This window comes from Martes martes (genome assembly GCF_963455335.1).
Source record: "Martes martes genome assembly, chromosome: 1".
NCBI lineage: Eukaryota > Metazoa > Chordata > Mammalia > Carnivora > Mustelidae > Martes > Martes martes.
The window spans coordinates 192,821,381-192,836,881 of record NC_137888.1 but is presented as its reverse complement, the minus strand read 5'-3'; the positions used below and the strand labels follow the sequence as shown (position 1 = coordinate 192,836,881).

General features: G+C 40.8%; 1 protein-coding gene across 1 annotated transcript in view; it reads right to left on the bottom strand.

Annotated features, from left to right (window-relative positions):
- Positions 1–15,501, bottom strand: part of ERC2 (ELKS/RAB6-interacting/CAST family member 2) — a gene marked incomplete at both ends in the record, with an annotated part of 911,416 nt that overhangs the window by 415,744 nt on the left and 480,171 nt on the right. The window contains one exon of the mRNA XM_080828630.1: positions 5,995–6,130. Within this exon, the coding sequence (XP_080684756.1) occupies positions 5,995–6,130 (136 nt within the window). The remainder of the gene's footprint in view (positions 1–5,994; positions 6,131–15,501) is intronic.

Genomic DNA, 15,501 nt, shown 5'->3' with positions numbered 1-15,501 from the left:
GCAATAAATTGAAGAGAATTTTGCAGACATACAACAGAAAAAGAGCATAAAATATTGGCGTGTGCATTTCTTAGAATGTTAGTTCATTAACTCGATAACTGCACAGGGAAAAATGCAGCCAAAATCTACAAAGATGTCCAATGGGATTTCAAATTGGCATATTTACTCAGCAAGAAATAGCCAGAGGTTGGGGGTTGGGGGTCGGAAAGCATCCCATTCTGGTAATGACGATTTAGTGTGAATCTCCGGAAAGACACCTTGTTGAAAAATCTCCATGCAGTCTCTAATGGGACACACAGAAGCCCAAAGCCCCAAGGCCAGACATAAATATCATCCTCCATAATCTGTGTCCTGGGGAATAGTTCTATAGAATTATACAAAAAACCATGATCTTTTACATTTACCTTTCACACACGATTCAACATAAACTTGAAAAACGTTTTAATTTTTCCTCCTTATTGCCCAATATGTTGTTTAATGCTTTATTGGAAACTTTCATTTACTGGTGTGTGCTCTGTATCTGTATTACTCATCAGTATAAAATAGTTGCAAAGGATTTGTTGGATGATACTCCCAATGGTCACTGTCTTCTATGGTTAAATGCTCATTATCAGTCTCCCTGGGGGAAAGCTCTAGTAACTGAACCCCACATAGATCAGGTACGGCGCTAGGCCCTTTCATAAAGCTCATCTTATTTAACACTCTCAAGGAAATAGAGACTGTAATTCCTTCTTATAGATGAAAAAAAAGTAAGAGTCAGAGAGGTTCCCTACCTTACTCAGAGTCCTGAGCTAATAATACTAAGGGCCAATATTTGAAAACTGGACAGTTTAGCTCCATGGTTCTTGATCTTTCCCTTCCTGCTCTCCTTGCCAAATTCTCCAAAGTATGATGTAAGAAGTTAATTCAAGAAACTCTCTATTCTTATAGATTGTGAGCATTTCCTCTGAGGAATAATAATTCAAGGTATTCAAGGTATTTTCAGACAAAAAAAGGACTCAGGACAATTACATTAAACTGCCCTCTCTCTTGGATGGATCAAGTTGAGCTAGCCAGGGTGCTAGTCTCTTTACTTACATCATGTGAAACCAGTGGGACCAGAGTACAGGGATGCACAGTACAGGCTATAAGCCAATGGTCAATTCATCTGCCCATGTGTTTCACTAGATCCAGAGTGTTTTAAAAAAAATGCACCAAATCTATAGATTTCACATAAAAATGTATATTTTATGGCAATCAGATGGTCCCTCAATCGTAGGCTCACCTTTCTGGCAGCATTCAGTCAAAGGTTAGTGGTCTCAATCCCTTTGATGAGCCTTGGGTTCTTGGGTTCCTCACAGTCCCTACCACCCTCTATCAGATCCATATACTAAGGGCCCTGTAGCTGTAACTTTTCATTATGTTTACATTACTGTTTTTTCTTATGTAGAGAAATGTTTCTCCAAATGTTGTCTCTTTTGATAGTTTGAATGACTGGTCTCCAGTCCTCACCCTTCATTGTACTTCCTCCCTTTAAAATGGTATCTTCATGGGTAGAGTATACTTCCCTAATCCCCACTTATTTGCTCACCCATGTGCCTTGCTTTGGCCAGTCGTGGGGCCGTAGTGTGAAAATCACAGTATCAGTTTAAGTCTAGGCCGTCTGAGACCTTGAGAGTTTTTGCTTACTCTCTTGTGCCTCTGCTACTGTCATCAGAAGAGTTTCCCCAGTGGCACTGACCCCCTTCAGCCTGAGTCTCGGAATAAACATTTGTAGAATGGAGCTGCCCCAGCCACCCAAAGACCTGCAGTGAGAAAGAGGAATGCCCACTTAAGCCCACCCTGGAGAAGCTGAGCCACTTGGTCAATCTGAAAAATCTGTGACAATAACTATTGATGCTTTAAAGTCACAGAGCTTTGGGATGATTTGCTACACAGCATTATTACGGCAATTGCTAACTGATACATCTCTACCAAAAATTTAAATTAAGACATGCTGAAAGAATGAAACATCATAATTTTTTCTTAAATGAAAACCTGTTTCTTATTTACTCTAATAGCCTAGGCCCTGGAGGCATCTGAGTTTGCAATTCCGTCCATAAAACTATAAACCCAAGAACTAAAGAAGGTTGGGTTTGTGAAATGTTTCTTAGCATGACTACATATCCAGATTGGATTGAAATAGCTCAGTTTTTGCCTGTTGCTGTTATGTCCTGGTTTGAATACATTCTTTCAACTTTGTCTCCAATTTTCATAACTAGTTGAATCTCTTCAATTTCTCCTTTGGAACCTCAACCAACAGCTATTATTGTTGCAGAAAATACTGTACCTGAGTTTTTTTTTTATATGATAGTTATTTGGTTGATCAAAATCATTAAGTCAGTGTGTCCAACCCTTACAAAAAACTAGAATAGAATGAACCAAATTTAGTAGGCGTCAATCCTACTACTAACAACTACTAACTACAACTACTAACCAATCCCACAACTACTAACCAATCAACCAACTTTCCAACCAACCAAACTGGATCCCAGTTGACAGACATTTATTAAAAGGCTGAAGAAGCTAACTCATAAACAGGAAATACTTAAAACAACAGTGATCTTAAAAAAGCAAATGCCCTGAGAAAGTATAGTTCTGTCTTCAGAAGCCAGTAATTACTGCATCTGAGTACATCTGCTTAACAATCCAAGAAAGTGGGAGTTTCACTCTCTATTAACCTTAACCAGAGACATTTTCATCAAAATTAATCGTGATTAGTTTTTATTGCATTTCAAATGCTATCCTTTATTTGGGGTGGTCAGGAATGCAACTAAGCAATTCCAGACCATGCTATCTTTTATGAATAAGTCTATGAGGTAGTTATCAAGAGGCCCCTTATAAAAATATTGCTATGAAAAAGTTCATGAGTCAAAGCAAGGCATTAATTTCCATAACTTGATGTGTCCTTAGAAAAGAAATGACTATATATAGAAAAGACAGCAAGTCTGATGCTCAAAACATATCAAGAGTAGAACTGTATAAATGCCCACGCATATCATAGACAACAATTTCACAAAATGTTCCTTTTACCTTTTCCTTGTTATCATAATAACAATTAATCATTAATACTTGTGAGCATAGCTTGTGCCAAGTATAATTCTAAATTCTTTATATGCATTGACTCTTTAATCCTCAGAGCAACTCTGGAGTAGATACAATTATTATTATTCCCATATTACAGATGAGGAAACTGAAATGAGGAAGAGTAAGTCACCTGCCCAAGGATATTTAGCAAGTAAATTCTGAAGCTTGGAATGAATCCTGGGCATTCTAGCCCCAGAGTCAGTTAAAGAAAGATGGTAACACTAACCTCACTGAAAACTGACACCACAGTCAATCAGTCTGTTATGTTTTGTGCCCTCCTGTAGCTTGCTCTATGCAGACTCTATACCTTTGTTGACAGTTCTCTTTCCTGGAGTGCCTTCCCTACAGCTGTGTCCCTCCCATGTCAGCTCTAATCCCACCTGCTCCATGAAGACTCTCTGCCACTCTACAGTTTTCTTGTCACCCTCTTTTAGAACTCTGTTCCTGAACTCTCACCATCTAAAGATGGTCAGATCTAAGTTTTTGAGTCCTGGCTCTGCTACTTACTAGTTAAGTAATTTGGAGCAAGTTATGGAACCTCTCAGAGCCTCCTTCTTCTCATATATCAAATGGGATAACAGGTTATCTATCCCATAAGATGGCTATAGTGGATCTCTACGGTTTTACTGTCCAGCACCCCTTCTAGTAACACACTCCTTTCTTTCTTGTGTGAAGTCACCTGTTCCCACCCTCAGCCCATAGGATTTGGGTGTGGCTAACCTGTATCCCCTAGGCTCCAGGTGATCACATCCTGGCCTGTTCAATATACCCCTTATTTCAGTTTGAACTTTTGCTAGAATCACTAAGAAAGAAACTTTCTCCTTTCTGAGCATGACTATACTCACATTGGAGGCTGGCTGCTGGTGGCCATGACTGGCATCACTGTGGACAGCTCTCTTAAGAATCAAAGTAACAAAGAGCCAAGCACACCTATGAGTAGGATGGAGACAGATTCCTGACGCCAGTGTGGGAATATCTGAGTGTAGCCTGCAGTCCACCTGGCCTTTTCAGTTAACTGATTCCCTTTTTTGCTTATTTCAGATTGACTTGTGTTCCTATCAGTTACAACTAAGAGTCCCAACTAACCCAACTCATAAGAATTAAATAGGTGCTGGAGCACCTGGGTGGTTCAGTCAGTTAGCATCCGCCTTTCTGCTCAGGTCATGATACTGGGTTCCTGAGATCGAGTCCCGCCTCGGGCTCCCTCTGAACAGAAGTCTGCTTCTTCTTCTCCTGCTTGTGCTCTTTCTCACTTGCTCTGCTCTCTCTCTCAAATAAATGAAATCTTTTTTTAAAAAGAATTAAATAGGTGCTGTAAGCTACATAGCACCCAGGATACTGAAAAGTTCAGTAAATGATAACTACTACAGTGATTATTCCTCTACATTAGTTTCTCAAAGGCTGACTCCAGTTTACCAAATGTAAAATCACCAACATTGTGGTGAGGAACAAATAAGAATATTTGCCTGGCAAAGCAATAAAATGTTCTATAGGTTTTAGTTCTTGTGATCTCAGTCTCCAGGCTCCAATCTAATATGTCATATGATTGGTGGGAAAACTAAGACTCAAATCCTGGGACAAGAATATTGAGAAAGCTGTGGATTCGAATAAGCTACCAGTCCATGCTCAGGTGTTCCCAAGCCTGAACAAAGGACCTGATGCTACTATTGTTCTAACCAAATCAACCATCTGTGCAAAGGGCCTTGATTGAAACCGTTAAGGCACCTCTAGGACACAGAGAAAAAAGAAACTAATATTGACTAAGTAACCTCCATGTGCCATGCTCTGGGCAAGACATTTCCTTGTATTTCCCACTCTAGAATAATTATTTATTTTCCTCTTGGTCAATTAAAAAGATGAACTGAATACATACTGAAACTATCTAACTCCTTCTATCTCCAAGGAGGAAACCTAATATATAACTGGAGAAAGACACTAATTAATAAGCAAAATTTAACATGAACTCTGGCCAAGTTGAACTTGAACTGTTCTGTTTAAAGGCACACTGGAATAAATAAAGGAACTTCAAAGCAAATGCCCTGTTTTAGCTTGAATGTTTTATTGAGCACATGAAGAGAGCTCCTTTGCCAAAAATAAGGATGGTTAATGAGGAAAAATTGGTGTTTTCAGTCAGCCAGTTGGTTTCTGAGATAGGGATGTCCATTCAGAGATAACTATATTACACAGAGAAGACAGAATAATGATCTGTCTGAGAACCTCAGAGTTTTGAACAAAACAAAACCAGTTTTGTAAACTGAGATCAACTTAATGCATCCTTTTTCAAATACTTTCTGCGATAATATGCATACATTTCCCTTCTACTAACGCCAAAACCACTAAAATACAATTCTGAAAGGAGGACATTTCTATGTTTTAAGCTTCTTGCCAACTATATAAATGCAGCCCTTACCTTTTATTTTATTTTTTTTAAAGATTTTATTTATTTATTTGACAGAGAGAGACACAGCAAGAGAGGGAACACAGCAGAGGGAGTGGGAGAGGGAGAAGCAGGCTTCCCGCCAATCAGGGAGCCCGATGTGGGGCTCGATCCCAGGACCCTGTGACCGTGACCTGAGCCGAAGACAGACGCTTAACGATTGAGCCACCCAGGTGCCCCAGCCCTTACCTTTTAAAGTGAGGTATAGAAACCAATAGACTGTGCAGTATTATAGTTTCCACCATAATCAGCTCTTCTTGGGCACCATTCTGAAAATGATGCCCCACAGCTATAAAGGCCTATTGGGTTCTCTGGGAGCACACTGCTAGTACTGGACTCAAAGCTAAGGCAAGTCCCCCATTTCTGTTCGTATTTTTCCACAGCAATGGGTATATGTCAGAGACAGTCAATCTTCAATTATTTAGGTTTTAAGAGGAGAAGTCTGAGCTCACCTGCAAGTGTTGTGAGTTGTCAGCCATGCTATCTTCTCGCCTTCGGACTTCTTCCAGTAATTGGGCATTTTTCTTCTTTTCCAACTGTTGGTTGTGCTTGAGGTTGGCCACCTTCTTATTCTGATCCTTCATATGCCTGAGAAAAGTCAGCGGAGTGTGGTTAAATTCAACCACTGGAAGATCATATGTTATCACAACAGAAGTACTAAAGATAGAATATATTGATATGGATTCAGAGAAAGTTGGAACTTCAGAATATTCCATTAATTCAACCACAATATGTATTGAGCATCCACTTAACGCCAAGTGCCAGGATGGCACTGGGGCTGCCATGGTGAATGAGACATGTATAGTCTTCACCCAACTCGTGGAGCTTGAAGTCCAGTGGGAGTGAGAGACCAGTATCAAGGAGACACAACTTAGGTTTCCTAAAGGAGAGGAAATAAATCACGTGCTGTGACAGATGATGATGTGCATTGCATGTGTGGACAGGCATGGGACAGGAAGATGACTTTAGGTACTGTGGCCAGAAAACCTCCCTAAGGAGGCAAGACAGTGGGAAAGACTCCAAGTGACCAGCCAAGAAATCACCAGTGGAGGTGCTTCCCAAATGGAAGGAGCAGCAAGTGAAATTCCCCAGGCAAGAAGGGACCAACTACTTCTAGGAACTAGAAGGCTGCAGTGATGCTAGCCCAGGGAAAGGGGGATGAGAACCCACTCTCCCTGGGAACCTGGGATTGCAAAGGTAGGCAGTACTCAGGGAACACAGGGCCCCTGGTCTGTGACGGGGCATTTATTTTCTTCTAAGTGGTTGCTCATCTAATTATTATTATTCTTTTGGATCATGTTCCCATTCTGAGATCATAATCCATTACTTTGATTTTAAAATAACAATTACAAGGCTCCAATCAAATACATTGTCATCACTTAGCTCAAACAGAATAACACTTTGGCTAATCATCATGTTATGTAAAGCCCTGGTGCTTGGAATAAAAGTTCTTAATGAATCTATAGGATGTCAAAGTGCAAAATCATAAAGTGATCAAGTGAGTAAAAGAATAAGGACAAAGGATGGGTTAAAAGAGTGGGAGGAGGAGTTCTAGGCTTAATGTGGACTATTTCACCAGCAGCGTTTAGCAAAACATTCCACAGATTTAGGCAACCATGTCCATGGCAGCTGGTATAAATCTAATCTCACACGTGAGGAGGCAGGAGGGCAGTACAGAGGGCTTGGGAGCACTGATTCCAAAAGAGGAGGGCTGCAGAACAGAATCTTCTGGGATCCTTTGAACTCTCCCCTGCCCCCAATCCCCAGGCATTGCTAAGTCAGCCTCTGTCACTGAGCTCTGACTCCCAAAGCAAGAGAAAATCACTGCTCTCAAGGAAATGTGCACGAGATGAGAACTACATGATACACAGCAAACATGTCAAATTAAAACAATTACTAATCAAATGAAAGCCATGCTTAAGAAGGAATGTTTATTTGTTGTCCTCATAAAATTATATAGTCCCCTACTCCCTCTCACTCCAAGAAAATGAACGTCAAGAGAACTTATTAAGCTGAATGATCTTCTAAAAGAAATCCTGCTGATGAAAATATTCTGAACATTTTGGTCCTTATGAAAACTTACAGTACTGGCTGAAGCAGTGATTTAACAATTCCTGGTGACATTTATTATGAGGATTGTGGTGAGAGAGAACAGCCATCTCCTTGGACAACATTTAGATTGGATAATTTTTATCAGACATTTCCTCTTTTTTTTTTTTTTTATATTCAAAATCTTTTTTTTTCCCATTTTTTATTTATTTTCAGCGTAACAGTATTCATAGTTTTTTCACCACACCCAGCGCTCCATGCAATCTGTGCCCTCCCTAATACCCACCACCTGGTTCCCCCACCCTGCCACCCCGCCCCTTCAAAACCCTCAGGTTGTTTTTCAGAGTCCATAGTCTCTCATGGTTCACCTCCCCTTCCAATTTCCCTCAACTCCCTTCTCCTCTCCATCTACCCTTGTCCTCTATATTATTTGTTATGCTCCACCAATAAGTGAAACCATATGATACTTGACTTTCTCTGTTTGACTTATTTCACTCAGCATAATCTCTTCCAGTCCTGTCCATGTTGCTACAAAAGTTGGGTATTCGTCCTTTCTGATGGAGGCATAATACTCCATAGTGTATATGGACCACATCTTCCTTATCCATTCATCCGTTGAAGGGCATCTTGGTTCTTTCCACAGTTTGGCGACCGTGGCCATTGCTGCTATAAACATTGGGGTACAGATGGCCCTTCTTTTCACTACATCTGTATCTTTGGGGTAAATACCCAGCAGTGCAATTGCAGGGTCATAGGGAAGATCTATTTTTAATTTCCTGAGGAATCTCCACACTGTTCTCCAAAGTGGCTGCACCAGTTTGCATTCCCACCAACAGTGTAAGAGGGTTCCCCTTTCTCCACATCCTCTCCAACACACGTTGTTTCCTGTCTTGCTAATTTTGGCCATTCTAACTGGTGTAAGGTGGTATCTCAATGTGGTTTTGATTTGAATCTCCCTGATGGCTAGTGATGATGAACATTTTTTCATGTGTCTGGTAGCCATTTGTATGTCTTCCTTGGAGAAGTGTCTGTTCATATCTTCTGCCCATTTTTTAATATGATTATCTGTTTTGTGTGTGTTGAGTTTGAGGAGTTCTTTATAGATCCTGGATATCAACCTTTTATCTGTACTGTCATTTGCAAATATCTTCTCCCATTCCGTGGGTTGCCTCTTTGTTTTGATGACTGTTTCTTTTGCTGTGCAGAAGCTTTTTATCTTGATGAAGTCCCAGAAGTTCATCTTTGCCTTTGTTTCCTTCGCCTTTGGAGACATATCTTGAAAGAAGTTGCTATGGCTGATATCAAAGAGGTTACTCCCTATGTTCTCCTCGAGGATTCTGATGGATTCCTGTCTCACGTTGAGGTCTTTTATCCATTTCGAGTTTATCTTTGTGTACGGTGTAAGAGAATGGTCAAGTTTCATTCTTCTACATATAGCTGTCCAGTTTTCCCAGCACCATTTATTGAAGAGACTGTCTTTTTTCCACTGGATATTTTTTCCTGTTTTGTCAAAGATTATTTGACCATAGAGTTGAGGGTCCATATCTGGGCTCTCTACTCTGTTCCACTGGTCCATGTGTCTGTTTTTATGCCAGTACCATGCTGTCTTGGTGATCACAGCTTTGTAGTAAAGCTTGAAATCAGGTAACGTGATGCCACCAGTTTTATTTTTGTTTTTCAACATTTCCTTAGCAATTCGGGGTCTCTTCTGATTCCATACAAATTTTAGTATTATTTGCTCCAGCTCTTTGAAAAATACTGGTGGAATTTTGATTGGAATGGCATTAAAAGTATAGATTGCTCTGGGCAGTATAGACATTTTAACGATGTTTATTCTTCCCATCCAAGAGCATGGAATGGTCTTCCATCTTTTTGTGTCTTCTTCAGTTTCTTTTAGGAGTGTTCTGTAGTTCCTCGAGTACAGATCTTTAACCTCTTTGGTTAGGTTTATCCCGAGGTATCTTATGGTTTTTGGTGCTATAGTAAATGGAATCGATTCTCTAATTTGCCTTTCTGTATTTTCATTGTTAGTGTATAAGAAAGCCACTGATTTCTGGACATTGACTTTGTATCCTGCTACATTACTGAATTGCTGTATGAGTTCTAGTAGTTTGGAGGTGGAGTCTTTCGGGTTTTCCATATAAAGAATCATGTCATCTGCGAAGAGAGAGAGTTTGACTTCTTCCTTGCCAATTTGGATACCTTTTATTTCTCTTTGTTGTCTGATTGCTGTTGCTAGGACTTCTAATACTATGTTGAACAAGAGTGGTGAGAGTGGGCATCCTTGTCGTGTTCCTGATCTCAATGGGAAGGCTGCAAGCTTTTTCCCATTGAGGATGATATTTGCTGTGGGTTTTTCATAGATAGATTTGATGAAGTTCAGGAATGTTCCCTCTATCCCTATACTTTGAAGCGTTTTAATCAGGAACGGATGCTGGATTTTGTCAAAAGCTTTTTCTGTATCAATGGAGAGGATCATGTGGTTCTTCTCTCTTCTCTTATTGATTTGTTCTATCACATTGATTGATTTGCGAATGTTGAACCATCCTTGTAACCCAGGGATGAATCCTACCTGGTCATGGTGGATAATCTTTTTAATGTGCTGTTGGATCCTGTTTGCTAGGATCTTGTTGAGAATCTTAGCATCCATATTCATCAGTGATATCGGTCTGAAATTCTCCTTTTTGGTAGGGTCTTTGCCTGGTTTGGGGATCAGGGTGATGCTGGCTTCATAAAAAGAGTCTGGAAGTTTTCCTTCTGCTTCAATTTTTTGAAACAGCTTCAGGAGAATAGGTATTATTTCTTCTTTGAAAGTTTGATAGAATTCCCCAGGGAATCCGTCAGGTCCTGGGCTCTTGTTTTTTGGGAGGTTTTTGATCACTGCTTCAATCTCGTTACTAGATATCGGTCTATTCAGGTTGTCAATTTCTTCCTGGTTCAATTTTGGGAGTTTATAGTTTTCCAGGAATGCATCCATTTCATCTAGGTTGCTTAGCTTATTGGCATATAACTGTTGATAATAGCTTCTGATGATTGTTTCTACTTCCTTGGTGTTAGTTGTGATCTCTCCCTTTTCATTCATAATTTTATTAATTTGGGCTTTCTCTCTTTTCTTTTGGATTAGTGTGGCCAATGGTTTATCGATCTTATTGATTCTTTCAAAAAACCAGCTTCTAGTTTCGTTGATACGTTCTACTGTATCTCTGGTTTCTACCTCGTTGATCTCTGCTCTAATCTTGATTATTTCCCTTCTTACGTGTGGAGTTGGTTTGATTTGTTGTTGATTCTCCAGTTCTTTAAGGTGTAGAGACAGCTGGTGTATTCTGGATTTTTCAATTTTTTTGAGGGAGGCTTGGATGGCTATGAATTTCCCCCTTAGGACCGCCTTTGCTGTATCCCATAGGTTTTGGAGTGAAGTGTCTTCGTTCTCATTGGTTTCCATAAATTGTTTAAGTTCTTCTTTGATCTCCTGGTTGATCCAAGCATTCTTAAGCAAGGTGGTCTTTAGCTTCCAGCTATTTGAGTTCCTTCTGAACTTTTCCTTGTGATTGAGCTCCAGTTTCAAAGCATTGTGATCTGAGAATATGCAGGGAATCATCTCAGTCTTTTGGTATCGGTTGAGCCCTGATTTGTGACCCAGTATGTGGTCTATTCTGGAGAAGGTTCCATGTGCACTTGAGAAGAATGAGTATTCTGTTGTTTTAGGGTGGAATGTTCTGTATATATCTATGAGGTCCATCTGGTCCAATGTGTCATTCAATGCTCTTATTTCTTTATTGATTTTCTGCTTCGATGATCTGTCTATTTCTGAGAGAGGCGTGTTAAGATCTCCTACTATTAATGTATTCATATCAATATGACTCTTTATCTTGATTAATAGTTTTCTTATGTAATTGGCTGCTCCCATATTGGGGGCATAGATATTTACAATTGTTAGATCATCTTGGTGGATAGTCCCTTTAAGAATGATGTAGTGTCCTTCTGTATCCCTGACTACCGTCTTTAGTTTAAAATCTAATTTATCTGAGATGAGAATCGCTACCCCGGCCTTCTTTTGAGGCCCATTGGCGTGAAAGATGCTTCTCCATCCCTTCACTTTCAGTCTGGGTGTATCTTTAGGTTCAAAATGGGTCTCTTGTAGACAACATATGGATGGGTCCTGTCGTTTTATCCAATCTGCAACCCTGTGTCGTTTTATGGGTGCATTTAGGCCATTCACATTGAGAGTGATTATTGAGAGATACGTTTTTATTGACATTGTGTTATCTTTGAAGTCTTTCTTTCTGTCGATTGTCTCTATATTTCTGTTCAATGCTATTCTTAGGATTTTTCCTCTTTTATAGAACCCCCCTTAATATTTCCTGCAGTGTCGGCTTGGTGGTTGCATAGTCTTTCAAGCCTTGCCGGTCTTGGAAACTCTTTATCTCTCCATCCATTTTGAATGTCAGTCTTGCTGGATAAAGTATTCTTGGCTGCATGTTCTTCTCATTTAGTGCCCTGAATATATCTTGCCAGCCCCTTCTGGCTTGCCAGGTCTCTGTGGACAGGTCTGACGTTATTCTGATGGGCTTTCCTCTGTATGTAAGGAGGTTCTTTGTCCTAGCGGCTTTCAAGAGATTGTATCTACAATTATGATTCCTCAATTTTACTATGAGGTGCCTGGATGTTTTTTTTGAATTTATAATCTTGGGGGGGGACCTTTCTACTTCTAGTACATGAACACTTGTTCCATTCGCAAGATTGGGAAAATTTTCATGAAAAACTTGTTCCACTATATCTTCTAGACTTCTTTCTTTCTCCTCCCCTTCAGGGATTCCAATAATTCTGACGTTGGAACGTTTCATGGCATCATTTATTTCCCTGATTCTGTTTTCGTGGCTTCTAAGCTGTTTGTTCCAGGCTTCCTCCTGATCCTTTCTCTCTATTTGTTTGTCCTCCAGATCACTAATTCTATCTTCTGTCTCAGTTACCCTAGCTTTTAGAGAATTTAGATTAGATTGGAACTCATTGAGAGCGTTGTGAACCTCATCCCTGGTGGCCTTCAGCTCTGCCCTAACATTATGAACCTCCTCTCTGGTCGCTTTCAATTCTGCCCTAATCAATTCTGTTTGGTCATCCATGGCTTTCTCCAACCTAGCTATTGCCTGGATAATTGTTAGCCTGAATTCTCTTTCTGACATATTGTCTATGTTGATAGCCGTTAGCTCTGTTGCAGAAGGCCCATCCTCTGTATTTTTCTTCTGTTGGGGATTCCTCCTCCTAGTCATTTTGGTGAGAGATGACTGGACAGATGTAGCTGGATGTATTGACCGTGGTGCAGTCAAGGTGCACCCTGGAACGCTTCTGAGCACTCAGGATTCCCCACCCAAATGAGAGAAAAAAGAAAAGAAAAAGAAAAAAGAGGGAGAGAGAGAGACAGGAAAAAAAGGGAAGATAAAAGTGAAGGTTCAGCCCAAATGGGCCCCAGGGTAAGGTTTATGACGTATACGAACAAAAACAGACAAACAAAAAGACTGATAAAAGTATATGACGAGAGAAAAAATATATATATATAAGCAAAAAAAAAGGAGGAGCCTCGTCAAGAAGAACCCCAAGTATAAGATTTATATACTATCCAGACAAACATAAATACACAGAGACACTGGCAGAAGAAAAAGATGGGAGCATGGTTATAGATTCTCGGTGTGGGCGAGGAAGGTTATTTTGATTCTTCCTGGATGTATCTTGATATCTTTGTTAAAGGACTCAACTTTCCTAAGAAAAAGGGGGATTAAAAATTGGTTCACCTATAGGGGTAGCATTGCTTGGAGAAAGGGGGTTACCTTGAAGTTTAACTCTATATGAATATTAGAAAATAAAAATAAAAAAGGAATAAACTGGACTAAACTAAGTTAAAAATTTTTTTAAAAATTAAGAAAATAGAAAAGCAAAAGAAAAACACATGTGTATGTATCAAAAAAAATTCAGGTTAGAAGTTTATCATGGAATTTGATGTACTGGACATCTCACTGTGATGGTAAATAGGTTAAAAAGTTATCTATATAAAAAAAGAAAAAAAATGAACCAGAATAGTGGGAAAGAATTAAAAATAAAAGTTGTATCTATGAAGTAGTGGTGGTTGTTCTCTTGTAGTCTTTTTTTTTTTTTTTCCTGATTTGTTTTCTGGGGGAGGGGGCTGCCACATGGGTTTTCAGTCAATGATGTTCCCTGAGTTAAGTCCTCCCGACCCCCTCAAGGGGGTGGGCTCTGAGAAAAACGTTTTTTTTTTCAGGTTTTTGTTCTCTGGAGGTTTTTATGTTTGTTCACTTCTTTTCTCTCGCCTTGACAGCTTTTGATGGTTTTTGGAGGTTTAGAGGAAAGAAAACTGCACCCCAACCTCCCTCTCAGAGAGAAGCCTCAGTCTGCTCCCCTGCAGGTGCTGCAGCCGCTGGGCCGCTGGCAGAGCAGGTTCTGAGTCGCGGTCCCTGGGGACGCAGGATCTCCTGCTTGTACGCAAAACCAAGGCAGCTGTGCTGTCTGGGCAGCTCCAGACCGCCAGAGAGGTTCCAAGCAGCAATCGCACACTGAGATTTTCCCGCTGGCTGGGGCTGAGAGCTCAGGGCTTGCGCGCACCTCTCCCAGGGGATGGTTTGGGGCGCAGCGCCTCCAGCTCTATCGGCTCTATCGCCGCGTGGGTCTATCACCGCGTGGGTCCCAGAACACCAGGCTGGGCGTTCGTGCACCTCTCTCAGGGGAGGTTGAGGCACGCGAGCATCTCCAGTAAGGTGCGCGTTCTGCCGTCTGGTGTGGCTCCCAGCCCCTCACGGGAGCCGGACTCCACCCGTTCTCGGGCGCACTGTCGGCTCCGGGACAAAGACCAGGTTTCTCCGCCGCACTCTCCGGCTCAGCGCCAGGGGATGCTGCCCTGGGTCTGGGGACTTAAGCCCCTATCCCTATCCGCCCCGATTCCCACAATTTCCCCGCGCGAGTCTTTGCTCTTTTGAGTGCTTTCAACAAGACTCCAAGTTAATGCTGGTCCCCAGATGCCGGGCACTCTCGTATTGGGGTATTATTTTCCAGTCGGTCGCCTCTGGTGGCTCCCTCCCCCTTTTGTTTATCTTCCGATATCAGTCCGACGTTCCCACTCCACTTTACCTGCCCACTGGCGTCTTCTGGCCCCCGTAGAGATCCAGACGTGTATAATTCTGATCTCAGGCTGATTTCATGGGTGATCGGAGTTCTTTGGTAGGTAATCAGCTCACTTTAGGGTGCAGGTTGAAAAGGCGCCTCCTCCTACTTCCCCGCCATCTTGTCTCCCCATATTCAAAATCTGAAAAATTCTTTAGCTGAGGAATCTCTCCCCGACCCTCCTACGGCGGAGAAGGCGGCAACCAAACGACATTTCCTCTTTTTACCCAATACAGTAATGTCCACATCTGAAACTACCAACTCAAGTTTACATGCTAATCTTCTTTTAGAAAATTATCTTTTGGTTCCTATAAAGATGTTGAGAACAACCTCTTGCTTCCTGACTGAACAAGGATATTGTATTTCCAAAACTCATACTAACCCGAGGCAAGCACATTTCCCAGCTCAGGAAATAAGGTCCATGTCCAGTAGTCGGATGTGATGGAGAGGTCAGTGCTATTAATGAGATTATGTAAGTAGAGGACATTTTTTATAAAGAAATACTTTTTATAACTTTGAAGCACACACTTAAATAAAACCAACTGCTAAAACATTTTGTTCCCAAGTACCACTGAAAAAAAATAGATTATTATTGCAAATATCATTTGCATAAAGAACTCTCCCAAAGCAGTCTGAAAATACATAGATCTTACTTTCAGGGATACTGCAGTATTTTTCAATCCAAAAATTAAAAAATAAACTTCCAAATCCATGCATCCTTTAAAGTTTCTCTGAATTATGAA